Raw genomic sequence first — 12,636 nt, 5'->3', positions numbered from 1 at the left:
CTATTAACTATGGTTTGTAATCTGTCCTTTAAATCAGCTTCTGTACCCAATGACTGGAAGATAGCTAATGTAACGCCAATATTTAAAGAGGGCTCTAGAGGTGATCCCAGCAATTACAGACCAGTAAGTCTAATGTCAGTATCGGGCAAGAATAAAATTGTCAGACACAAAGAACATAAATTGTTGGGCATTCTCATTACTTGTTTCCTTGCAGCCCACAGCTTTCTTCTGCAGTGAAGAAGGAACCTGTTCCAGGGGTCCTTCTGACAGCTCCTTCATTTCCCTGTGCATCCCACTCAGTATCAATATTCCTCTTAGCATGTTTCACCCATTACAAGACAGTGTATCACCAATTAACAGCTGTGTTAAAGCATCACTAAAGTGCATGACAGTAAAGGTATACATCAGGATTAAACCACACAGGTGAGCATGGTCCCTGCAGTAGGGAATGAGTCAAACACCAGCAGGGAATTTTCCTTGCCCTCAAACTTAACTCAATTCTTTAGAACAGATGCCTTCACAATAAAATCAATTTAAGAACTTTGAGGGCACAAATGAGGTAAATGCAGCCCTCTTACAAAGACTAGCTTGCAAGGGGGCTGTGCACTGCCTTTCCCTTTGTGATGTTTTTAAATGAATAATTCAGAATAAGATGAATTCTGAGCAAAGCCATTTGCTCAGGGGAATACAGAAAGACAACAGATCACAGAGTGAAGCTAAAGTTTTTGTTGTTGTTGTCTATTTAACTCAAACCTCACAAAACTGTGGGAAGTGATCTGACTGATCCAAGCCCCTGGATAAGGAGCAGAGTCTCATTCTCATCTGAAAAATTCAAAGAAAAGTGCTGGTAACTGTCATCTACAACTTTTCAGAGTCAGTGGCCACAGCACATCAACCAAGGGAAGAAGCTGGAATAAGACTAAAAAGCAGCTACATTTAATACAAACTACAGTGCTTGTGCTGCCCTTTTCAGGGGAAAGGCAGAAACTCCTCCTCCTCCCCCCCCCCCCAAATTTGGTATAGTCCTCTCAGCCCTTGCTACATTTGTCTGGTTCTTTTCCACTGCAAGTACTTTCCTGGCCCAATCTCTTCCTCCATTTCTGTACATCTATTTTTCTCCCCCGGTCATCCTCTTCCCAGCTCCAGGCCTGTGGGTCTTCACAGGCATCTAGTTTCCTCTTGGGGCTTGGTCTACATGGGAAAACAGCAGTAGCTTAACCTAAAGCATTGGTTCTCAGCAAGGGGTAGGTGTACCCCTGGGGGTACGCAGAAGTCTTGCAGGGGTACATCAACTTGTCTAGCTTTTTGCCTAGTTTTACAACAGGATACATAAAAAGCACTAGCAAAGTCAGTACAAACTAAAATTTCATATGACTTGTTTATACTGCTCTATATACTATACACTCAAATGTAAGTACAATATTTATATTCCAATTGATTCCAATTTTTTGGTATAGTGTGCTGTGACACTTTTGTATTTGTCTGATTTTGTAAGCAAGTAGTTTTTAAGTGAAGGAAAACTTAGTGGTGCACAGGACAAAGACTCCTGAAAGGGGTACAGTAGTCTGGAAAGGTTGAGAGCCACTGACCTAAAGCATGAATTTAAACTAATGCAGCAAAGCTCTGCACCGACACTTATTTCAGTTTAAGGGTTTGTTACTGCAGTTTAGTTCGCACCTGTTCCCAACTAATTTACACTAAACCAAAATCAAGAGCATCCACACAGTAAATGCTCCCCTCATGTTAAGCCAGTGCAACTCATGTACACAAGCCATTATACTGCTATACTTCAACTTCTCTAGACTGACCTCACTTTCAGCTTCTCTCTGGTGCTAGACTCCTCTGTACAATGAATAAGGATACCTGTAAGCAATGACTTCTAGGTATATTTGCTGAATCAGTTCCTTATAATTATACAATGTTATCTCCCATTCCCCATTTTTCAGTTTTTGGGGTCTTGTATTTAAGAATTAGCAAAATGTCAATAACAGAATACTTTAGCAACAGGAGCATCAGCTTCCATTGCTAAACTACAATGCACTGTACGTATGGAAAATGAGACCCCGCAAAAATCAAGTCAAGACATAAACCTAGGAAACTGGCTAATAGATTTAAGAAATAAGCCTGGCAGGTGACCATGAAAACTGTCAAAATAAGAGAACTTTACCAAAATAGGGCATTCCAACAGCTAGTACTACTCAAGAACCTTCATGTGTTAACAAGTCTAGGGACCAACCTGTTCAGAGTGTTGGGACTACTTAGTTGTAAAAGTCTTACAGGCATGAGTGAAGCCTAACATTAGATGAGAAGTCTATTATCGGAAACTTGTGGATTACCCAAAATTTGTCTTTTGGGCCAGGTAATTTTCTATTTAAGGTACTACGTTAAGGTTTATACTTTTACAAGCATAATCCACCATTAGACATATCATTAGAAGCACGAACAAGTCTGTTCTTTCAAACTCAGTGCCTGTGAAGGTGCTCTAAAGCGCTTTCCCTGAACGCTGAAACTGGTATTCAACTACAGCATCAGAACGGCTAGAATGGGTCAGACCTATAGACCATCTAGCCCGCCGACAATGGCCAATGCCAGGTGCCCCAGAGGGAATGAACAGAACAGGGAATCATCAAGTGACCCATCCCCTGTCACTCACTCACTCAGTTTCTGGCAAACAGAGACTAGAGATACCATCCATGACCATCCTGGTTAATAGCCATTAATGGACCTATCTTCCATGAATTTATCTAGTTTTTTTTTTTTTGTTTAAATAGACCAGAATATTAAAGAGCTGCAGTGTTTGCTTTTTTATCAAAAAGATTCCTGGCAGTCTAACATCCTTATCAAAAGACAGTCATGCTCAGTTTCAACATGAAGTGTCAAAGCCACTTGCAACTTATTAGAGATCACAAAATAGGCTTCAGTTTGAAATACTTCCTCATATACAATTTATTTTTACGCTCTTCAATCATGTATTTGGTGCGTACTACAGGAATTAGCTTATCAGTACCATAAAAGGTTTTGCCTATCAGCATACAGGCTGCTTTATGATTGCAACGTATGTTGCAGAACAGATCGTGACTGCATAAAAATCACTCGTTTAGTTAATTTTCCCCCTAATTTGTTTAACTGGACAAAGTTGGTTGCAGAAGAGAAGTCATGACAGCTGTATTTTTTTCTCCCTCAACATGCACTGTTTAAAGGTAACCTGCAAAAAAACCCACAACCCTGTGCTTGTGCCCTTTTCGGCTTCTTTATATGTAAGAAAGTAGGGGCAACTGAGCTGTTTACAAAATTTTAAACACTCTGGTTAAAAGTTAACAGCCATTTAACTTCACTGTGAGTAAAAACTCCTTTCAACACCTTCATTTAAGAATTCAAAACATCTGATACCTCACTGATTCTCCAATACGGCCAGGGAAGACTAGACTTTACATTCCCGATCATTTTAAGTTAAAAACCAGTAGAACAACAGTTACACTTCCTTTCAGGACACTTTCAGAATCAAAAACCTATTAAAAAAGGCACAAGCACCTTCTGTAGTAACACTTTACAGATCACCTTTAACTTGCGTCACCTCATCCATCTATCAGAACAAAAGCAGAAATTAAAGATACACCTTTGTCTAGAATTCAAAATAAACTGAGAAGATATGACTGTGATAGCCATCAATTTTTTAAGTTTGACAACCTGTATAACATCAACTTCAATGACATACATGACTTGCTTTAAAGTTACTGAAGCATTAACAGAAGCAGTAGGGCTACCACAAAGAGGTTTTTAGTTAGAAATACACATTTTATTTCTATGTGTCAATAAAAAAAGTCCCACATTTTCAGATCACAGGATGCAAATGCATACAACAAAAAAAGTTGCGCACTAATCTACGAATGTGATGTCACAATTTAGAAGATCCCAATCCAGGCCAATTGTTATTTGATTGAAATACCCTTCTAGGACTAAGCCCTTACCATTTACATCAGACACAAAATCCCTTATAACAACGTAAACAAAATAACTTTCTTCCTAAAAGGTTAACTTTGAAATTTCAGTCCATTCTTACAGGACTTGCACTCCTCCTTCGAGGGCTTCCTGATGGTGAACGACTGAAAGTGAAAGAAAAACAGAAGTTAGTTGGAGTAACTCTAGTGTTGACTTAGAACTTCCGATATAGCAATGTCGCGGGGGGGGGGAAGAGAGAGAAAGAAACCAAGTATTTTCTGTAATAACCCAATAATCAGCACCAATGAAAGTAGATATTTAGTTTTCCTTTTAAAACAGATCTTACACACATTTCCTCATTAACAGGAAAGGATAAAAAGGAGGCTACAAACAAGGACCTTGAGGTCAGGCACACAGTGTGGCAAGGCACACGCTACTCCAGTTCCCATGCACTCCTTCCCTCAAGAGACTTCAGTCAAGCTTGGAAAAGTGGTCTCCAAGTGTTGAGAAGATCATACTTACCCTGAATTAATGGAAAATGGTTAAAAATGGCTCAAACTAAAATAGAAAATCTAAGGCTAATGATTAATTACATAAAACATGCACTGTTCTAACAAATATTCATCTGCATTACAAAAGGGAAATGTAGAAAATTCTATCCTGCTATTACCATGTAACAACAGACTGTACAGCTGTTAGTCAAAACAGAGCCATCAGCAAGGTGGATCACAGTTTGACTTCAATTCGGTCAGATGGGTGTTTGTTACAAGAAGTCTTTAGTTTATGTTTTGCTTCACACATTTAATCCATTTACAGTTTTACTCAGCCATTTATATTTTCCATTTAATTTTTTTACTCTGGCTATATCCCCCACCCCTTGAGAAAGTAGGTTCAGTCCTTCTGAAAAGGATTTAATTGTAAGCCAGAAGTAGCCCACTGCACCTTCTAGAACACAAGTTAATCTCATTATGATCACTGGAGTTTTTAAATAGACTGCTTAAAATTGATTTCCCCTGTGCTTAAAATTTATTTCATGCTTTAGCTCATCCACTTTATAAAAACTTCATTAACTTGCAATTATATGAGGATGGAAGTAATACAGAAATAGCCAAAGGCAAGATCCTCATAATACAACATGCACCCACTTTCTTGGAAACAGCTTTACCATGATGGGCCTCATCTTAGTAATCAGTGTCCCATGCATTAATTAAGACAGCTCTGTCCATCCAAAATACACCTTACAGTTAAATCAGAGAAAGTATAGGGAAAAGTTCTGAAAACTTGTTTGACTGAGATTATCAGTAGAGACCATTGAAGACAACATTTATTCTACACCCAGCAGTCTTTAATCGCAAGATTCAACTTACCTTCTCTTTGGAGATGGTGATCTGGACTTTGACCGGCTGCAAAATATGGACACAAGTTTTTATCTGTCCTCATCTCGAGACGCAGTCACCATCCATCACTACTCATTTAATGAAAACATGCTGGTACATTTCAAGTCTGGTGCTCACATTTGTGTTTCATCCCACCTATTTCTACTTCTTGGCAACTCTTCTGAGTAGTTTTGTTTGTTCAGAAAATCCGTCAACAAAAACCATTAGCACAAGAGAGCAGTGCCTCCTTAATATAACCACCATCAGAAACAAAGTTCTCCTGCTGTGATTGTGACATTTTAAAACTACCAACAAGATGTGAACATCTAACTGATTCTAGAACTTCTGTAGCTCTGCAGCCAAGAGTTCCGTTTGTTCTTCTGTAAATAAGCCATTAGAATCTTCTGCTTGCTTGAAGGTGAAGTTCAATGGACAGTATCTTTAAAACCATTCAGTGAACAATGCCAATGCTTTACACTTTTCAGTAACTCCCATCCTGAAAAAAAACTCTTCCGCTACTACTGGACCACTAAACTGCATACTTATGTTATGTCACAAAGATTTATGTTAAGATTTGAATTCTAGGAGTACCTCATTCATAGAAAAACAGTCCCAGTCCTACATTTGACTAACATGCCCTACTATTTGAGTCTCCCTAGCTGACACAAATTGATCATGGCTAGTTGTTCACTGCACACCACTAGCATATGCAAATGAATCAGGGCATACTGTAGAATCGCTAAATGGACATTTGAATTTAGGGGGAACTAATGTTAAGTTTCAATATGACGTTCATGAGATAACAGGCAGAAACAGCACATTTTAGCATCAAGCGGTAACTTCCCCCAAACACATCCCAGGGATTCTCTTGAGTTCTCTATTACTGTGCATTTGTATTTTGCTAGGTGCTGTTTAAGCTTTTTTCCAAGCAAGTTTGGGGTTTGAAACTACGAAGTGTCCTTTCCAATATACTTTCCTGGCACCAACTTCATTTTTACAGGACACATTAGGGTCTTAGGGTATGATGGTGAACCACAGGCAAACTTCTGGTACATGAGCAAGTTCTGCCTAATATGCATCTGTCTATGGCAGAAAGAACTAATGCATTTGACTAGGTAAACCTGTAGCTTTAATTAATTATGGCAAACATCTTACCTGCTTCGTGGCCATAAAGCAGATCTGGATCTGGATCTTGATCTAGATCTAAGGTTGGAAGAAGGAAACTAATGAAAGCCAACTCAACTCCACAAGAAAAATTAATTTCTGTATTAATACAGCAATGCAGTAAGAAAAATACAAATCCACAGCATTTGCTGTCTAGGTAAAAAACTCTAAGCAGCCAATATTGCAGCAGCAATTTTGTTATCTGAGCAGGATCCTGTTTGCCAGCTTTAGATAGAGGTGCTATTTTCCAAAAAATCAGAAACCAAACACTGAAACATGGGAAGTTGATGTCATGGATAAGCTTATATTATATTATGCTATGTAAAGCAATTTTTATTTACATAAATTGCTCCAGGGCTTTGACCACAATACTTACACATTGTTTGGGGTGTGATTTTATTCACACTCAATGACATAACTAGGCTGGCAAAATGTTTAAGTATACACCAGACCCTAAGACCAGCTAAACATGCAATACCAAAAATTCAAGAGAACTGTTTTTTGAATATTCACTTCAGTTGAGAGGAAATTTCCCCATGTTAATATGTTTGGTCTTGAAACCTCACAGAATCTACTTGCCAAATAACACGTAAAGAATGAGCTTTACACTACCTCCCATTATACCATTCAAATATTCTGAATCCACCTTAAAAAAAAAAGTTGGCTGATAAGCATAATACAAAACTAATTACCTTGATCTTTTTAAAGAACGTGATCGGGATCTACGGGGTGAGGCTGATCTAGATCTACGAGGTGACACCGACCTCGATCTGCGAAGGGAAGCTGACCTGGATCTGCAGTGAAAAAATTGAAAATATTATACAATACTTTGCTCGTCTTTAAAAAAGGAGAATAGTATGTTTGACTTCTCTTAAAAAAGGAGAGCACAAGAAAGTCAAACTCACCTCCTACCACGGCTTCGGCTGCGTGACCTAGAATACCTTCTTCCTCTGGACCTTGAATGAGATCTAGAACGTGACCTAATGGTAGGTTAGAAAAAATAAGTATTAGAAAACAATTTTAGCAATTAGCGCACGTGAGCCTCTGCTGAAGTTAAAATTTCAGACAACTAAAAATTAGTGTCTGTCAGTTGGAAAAAACTCAGGGCCTATTTGTTTTGAGTATTTTTACTACCTAGAAAAGATGTTAAGCTGAATTACATTTAGAATTACATGATAATATAAAAACACTGTAATGTGTATTAAAATAAACCTTGCAAGTTTGCAGGTCGACCCTCTTTGGCCCAAGGTCTAGCAGATCTAGACGATCTAGAAGTATCTATAGCCGATCGCTGCATCTAGGTGTTCTCTTCAATCTAACGACGATCAAACTGACAGCCAAATGAGCCAGGGTGAGGCTTGATTGACGCAAGAAGATTTTTCTAGGTGGGAATGTGGTCAATCTGGTGTTCCTCTTTCTAAACCGGAGGGGGGGGGCCCCAATTGAAAGCCAAATTTACTGTTACGGCGATCACCGTCTCAAATTTTCTGCCCTTTAAAGAATATGGTGAAGCTAGGTGTAGATGGCTCGAGGGGATCTGGCCTCTTATGCTGATCACCTCAAGGTCTAGAAGGATCTTAATTGTCGGATTTTGCAAGGCGCCTCAGCATGAAACCTTAAGGCTTGTGACATTCTGAATCAAGGCGACTGACTCAAACGAAGAAACCTGAAAGGTTTTGACCAGGTTGATTGTTAATATATTAACATTTAATATGAAATATCAACAAAATGTAAAATACACCTGTATGAATACAGCATTAAAGTTAAATTAAACTGGCATAACATTCTCTTCTTGGCTAACAAGACTACATCTGCACCTAGCCAAGAGACCCAATCACTCCTTTCACACACATACCTGCTCCTCCTCCTCCGGCTATAGCGGTGGCAGTCATAAGCATAATGACCCTTGTCGCCACACTCGTAGCATCGGTCGTTGGGATCGAAGGGGCGCCGCGCGGGAGGCCTGTCGTAGCGCGAGCGGCGGGGCATGCCCGTGGACAGCTCCACTCTCACCCGCGAGCCGCACAGCACCCTGCAAGCCCAGAGAGGCGCCGGTCAGGGCGGCGGGTGGCTGCTGCGCAGCAGCGGAAATCACGGGCCGCGGACCCCGCGCGCCCGCCGCCGGCAGAGCAGCAGCTTCCCGCGCCACCTACTTTCCATCCAGTCCGAGCACCGCGTCTTCCGCGTCCCTGGGGTCCTCGAACTCCACGAAGGCGAAGCCCGGCGGGTTCCGCGCGATCCACACGGTGCGCAGGGGCCCGTAGTAGCTGAAGGCTCGCTCCAGCTCGCCCTTGCCGGCGCCGGTGCCCAGGTTCCCCACGTACACCTTGGTCTCTGCAAGAGCAAGTCACGCGGTCGCTGGGGGCCGAGCAGCCGCCTCCCCTCACCCCACCCCCGGGCGAGCGGAGGGAGGCGCGGCCGCTGCGCCAAGGCCCTGCCGGTCCCCCGCCGCACCGAGCCCAGCCGCCGCTGAGGCGCCGCAGCCATCTTGGCCGCCTCACTCGCGGGGATCCCTGGCCCAGCCGCGCGGCGAGCGCCCAACGTGCGCAAAATGGCGGCGGCGGCCTCCCATCCCGCGGCGACCACCCACGCGCCCCGCCCCGCCGGGACCGGCGAAGAGGCCCCCCCATCCCCGCCGCCGCGCCTCCCCGCCCCGCGCGGCACGGCCTAGCTCAGCTCCTACCGCCTCCATAGCGGCCGTAGCGAGACATGGTTCCCGCGCCAACCGCCACCCAGCCTCGCCTGCTGCCTGCCTCTCTGCGCGCAGGCGCCGCGAGCCGCTTATATAGAGTGAGCGGCGCACGCGCACAGCACCCAGCACAGCCCGCGCGCTCTGAGAAGGCGGGAAAGAGAACCCACCCCTTTCTCCCCGTTTCCATAGTAACGGGCTGTGGCGGAAGAACTTGTCCCCGCGGGCGGGGGAACGTGAGCGACCGGTGTCGGCGGGGCCCCAGTAGAGCCATGGGGGGAGGGCTAGGGGGCTGGGCCCCCTTAGAGCTCCCCCAGGGGCATGGGGGGGCTGGGCCCCAGTAGAGCCATGGGGGGAGGGCTAGGGGGCTGGGCCCCCTTAGAGCTCCCCCAGGGGTATGGGGGGGCTGAGCCCCAGTAGAGCCATGGGGGGAGGGCTAGGGGACTGGGCCCCCTTAGAGCTCCCCCAGGGGCATGGGGGGCTGGGCCCCAGTAGAGCCATGGGGGGAGGAGCTAGGGGGCTGGGCCCCCTTAGAGCTCCCCTAGGGGTATGGGGGGGCTGGGCCCCAGTAGAGCCATGGGGGGAGGAGCTAGGGGGCTGGGCCCCCTTAGAGCTCCCCTAGGGGTACGGGGGGGCTGGGCCCCAGTAGAGCCATGGGGGGAGGAGCTAGGGGGCTGGGCCCCCTTAGAGCTCCCCCAGGGGTACGGGGGGGCTGAGCCCCAATAGAGCCATGGGGGGAGGGCTAGGGGGACTGGGCCCCCTTAGAGCTCCCCCAGGGGTATGGGGGGGCTGGGCCCCAGTAGAGCCATGGAGGGAGGGCTAGGGGGCTGGGCCCCCTTAGAGCTCCCCCAGGGGCATGGGGGGGCTGAGCCCCAGTAGAGCCTTGGGGGGAGGGCTAGGGGGCTGGGTCCCCTTAGAGCTCCCCCAGGGGCATGGGGGGGGCTGGGCCCCAGTAGAGCCATGGGGGGAGGGCTAGGGGGCTGGGTCCCCTTAGAGCTCCCCCAGGGGCATGGGGGGGGCTGGGCCCCAGTAGAGCCATGGGGGGAGGGCTAGGGGGCTGGGCCCCCTTAGAGCTCCCCCAGGGGTATGGGGGGCTGGGCCCCAGTAGAGCCATGGGGGGAGGAGCTAGGGGACTGGGCCCCCTTAGAGCTCCCCTAGGGGTATGGGGGGGCTGAGCCCCAGTAGAGCCATGGGGGGAGGGCTAGGGGGCTGGGCCCCCTTAGAGCTCCCCCAGGGGCATGGGGGGGCTGGGCCCCAGTAGAGCCATGGAGGGAGGGCTAGGGGGCTGGGCCCCCTTAGAGCTCCCCCAGGGGCATGGGGGGGCTGAGCCCCAGTAGAGCCTTGGGGGGAGGGCTAGGGGGCTGGGTCCCCTTAGAGCTCCCCCAGGGGCATGGGGGGGCTGGGCCCCAGTAGAGCCATGGGGGGAGGGCTAGGGGGCTGGGCCCCCTTAGAGCTCCCCCAGGGGTATGGGGGGGCTGGGCCCCAGTAGAGCCATGGGGGGAGGAGCTAGGGGGCTGGGCCCCCTTAGAGCTCCCCCAGGGGTATGGGGGGGCTGAGCCCCAGTAGAGCCATGGGGGGAGGGCTAGGGGGCTGGGCCCCCTTAGAGCTCCCCCAGGGGCATGGGGGGGCTGGGCCCCAGTAGAGCCATGGGGGGAGGGCTAGGGGACTGGGCCCCCTTAGAGCTCCCCCAGGGGCATGGGGGGGCTGGGCCCCAGTAGAGCCATGGGGGGAGGGCTAGGGGGCTGGGCCCCCTTAGAGCTCCCCTAGGGGTATGGGGGGGCTGGGCCCCAGTAGAGCCATGGGGGGAGGGCTAGGGGGCTGGGCCCCCTTAGAGCTCCCCCAGGGGTATGGGGGGGCTGGGCCCCAGTAGAGCCATGGGGGGAGGGCTAGGGGACTGGGCCCCCTTAGAGCTCCCCCAGGGGCATGGGGGCTGGGCCCCAGTAGAGCCTTGGGGGGAGGGCTAGGGGGCTGGTCCCCCTTAGAGCTCCCCCAGGGATATGGGGGGCTGGGCCCCAGTAGAGCCATGGGGGGAGGGCTAGGGGACTGGGCCCCCTTAGAGCTCCCCCAGGGGTATGGGGGGGCTGGGCCCCAGTAGAGCCATGGGGGGAGGGCTAGGGGGCTGGGCCCCCTTAGAGCTCCCCCAGGGGCATGGGGGGGCTGGACCCCAGTAGAGCCATGGGGGGAGGGCTAGGGGGCTGGGCCTCCTTAGAGCTCCCCCAGGGGTATGGGGGGGCTGGGCCCCAGTAGAGCCATGGGGGGAGGGCTAGGGGGCTGGTCCCCCTTAGAGCTCCCCTGGGGGTATGGGGGGGCTGGTCCCCCTTAGAGCTCCCCTGGGGGTATGGGGGGGCTGGGCCCCAGTAGAGCCATGGGGGGAGGGCTAGGGGGCTGGGCCCCCTTAGAGCTCCCCTAGGGGTATGGGGGGGGCTGGACCCCAGTAGAGCCATGGGGGGAGGGCTAGGGGGCTGGGCCCCCTTAGAGCTCCCCCAGGGGTATGGGGGGGCTGAGCCCCAGTAGAGCCATGGGGGGAGGGCTAGGGGGCTGGGCCTCCTTAGAGCTCCCCTAGGGGTATTGGGGGGGGCTGGGCCCCAGTAGAGCCATGGGGGGAGGGCTAGGGGGCTGGGCCCCCTTAGAGCTCCCCCAGGGGTATGGGGGGGCTGGGCCCCAGTAGAGCCATGGGGGGAGGGCTAGGGGGCTGGGCCTCCTTAGAGCTCCCCCAGGGGTACGGGGGGTCTGGGCCCCAGTGGAGCCATGGGGGTGAGGCAGGGGCTGGGCCTCCTTAGAGCTCCCCCAGGGGTATGGGGGGGCTGGGCCCCAGTAGAGCCATGGGGGTGAGGCAGGGGCTGGGCTGCAGTAGAGCTGGGCGGGAGGAAGGGGCTGAGCACCATTAGAGCTCCCCTAGGATCACAGGCTGGGCTCCCGTAGAGCAAGGGATCAACTCCAGTAGACGGGGGGGGGCCTTCAGCAGGACCCATTTAAAGTTATGCAAGTGCCTAAATATTTCCCAGATTGGGAAGGAGACATTTTTTCAGCCACGTTCTGTACTCAGTTAACATGTACTGGGGTAACAGCTTCTTTTGGCTAGTTCAGGTTTGTCCGGACAGAGACTCTGCTCATGTAGTTGAGTCGTGGGGTGGGTGGGGCTGAGACTAATACAGATCCAGCTGCTGCCCAGGGGCTTTAGTCCTAAATGAGAACTTCTGTCTTTGACGTGGTTGAAGGAATTATGTGCATCTTGCTGCATGGCTTCAGCAGCCTGTAGAATCTGCTGCAGTCAGCTGTACTGAGTTCAGTGTGTAAATGGCTACTGCAGCAGGGTCTTCCCTGGTGAAAAGCATCCCGTTATTTCATGTGCCATAGCTCTAAACAAGCCAACCGAATTTCATCTAACAAAAAAAAATGATTTTGTGACTGACAATAAGTAAAAGATATTTCTGTTTCTGGACAGAACACCCATAAAAAAAGGCTTGT

The 12,636-nt window shown here is 49.0% G+C and overlaps 1 protein-coding gene across 1 annotated transcript; it reads right to left on the bottom strand.

The window, feature by feature from the left end:
- Positions 1–2,921: 2,921 nt before the first annotated feature.
- Positions 2,922–9,292, bottom strand: LOC123366610 (serine/arginine-rich splicing factor 7-like). The gene is made up of 8 exons (XM_045010237.1): positions 9,163–9,292; positions 8,633–8,813; positions 8,335–8,511; positions 7,385–7,459; positions 7,172–7,273; positions 6,471–6,518; positions 5,307–5,342; positions 2,922–4,103 (listed from the first exon to the last, which is right to left on the bottom strand). The coding sequence occupies exons 1-8, from the start codon at positions 9,188–9,190 to the stop codon at positions 4,046–4,048; spliced, it is 705 nt and encodes a 234-aa protein (XP_044866172.1). The 5' UTR covers positions 9,191–9,292; the 3' UTR covers positions 2,922–4,045.
- Between the last annotated feature and the right edge of the window lie 3,344 nt (positions 9,293–12,636).

Source organism: Mauremys mutica, chromosome 3 (assembly GCF_020497125.1).
Source record: "Mauremys mutica isolate MM-2020 ecotype Southern chromosome 3, ASM2049712v1, whole genome shotgun sequence".
NCBI lineage: Eukaryota > Metazoa > Chordata > Testudines > Geoemydidae > Mauremys > Mauremys mutica.
This window is presented reverse-complemented; position numbering and strand designations above follow the sequence as displayed.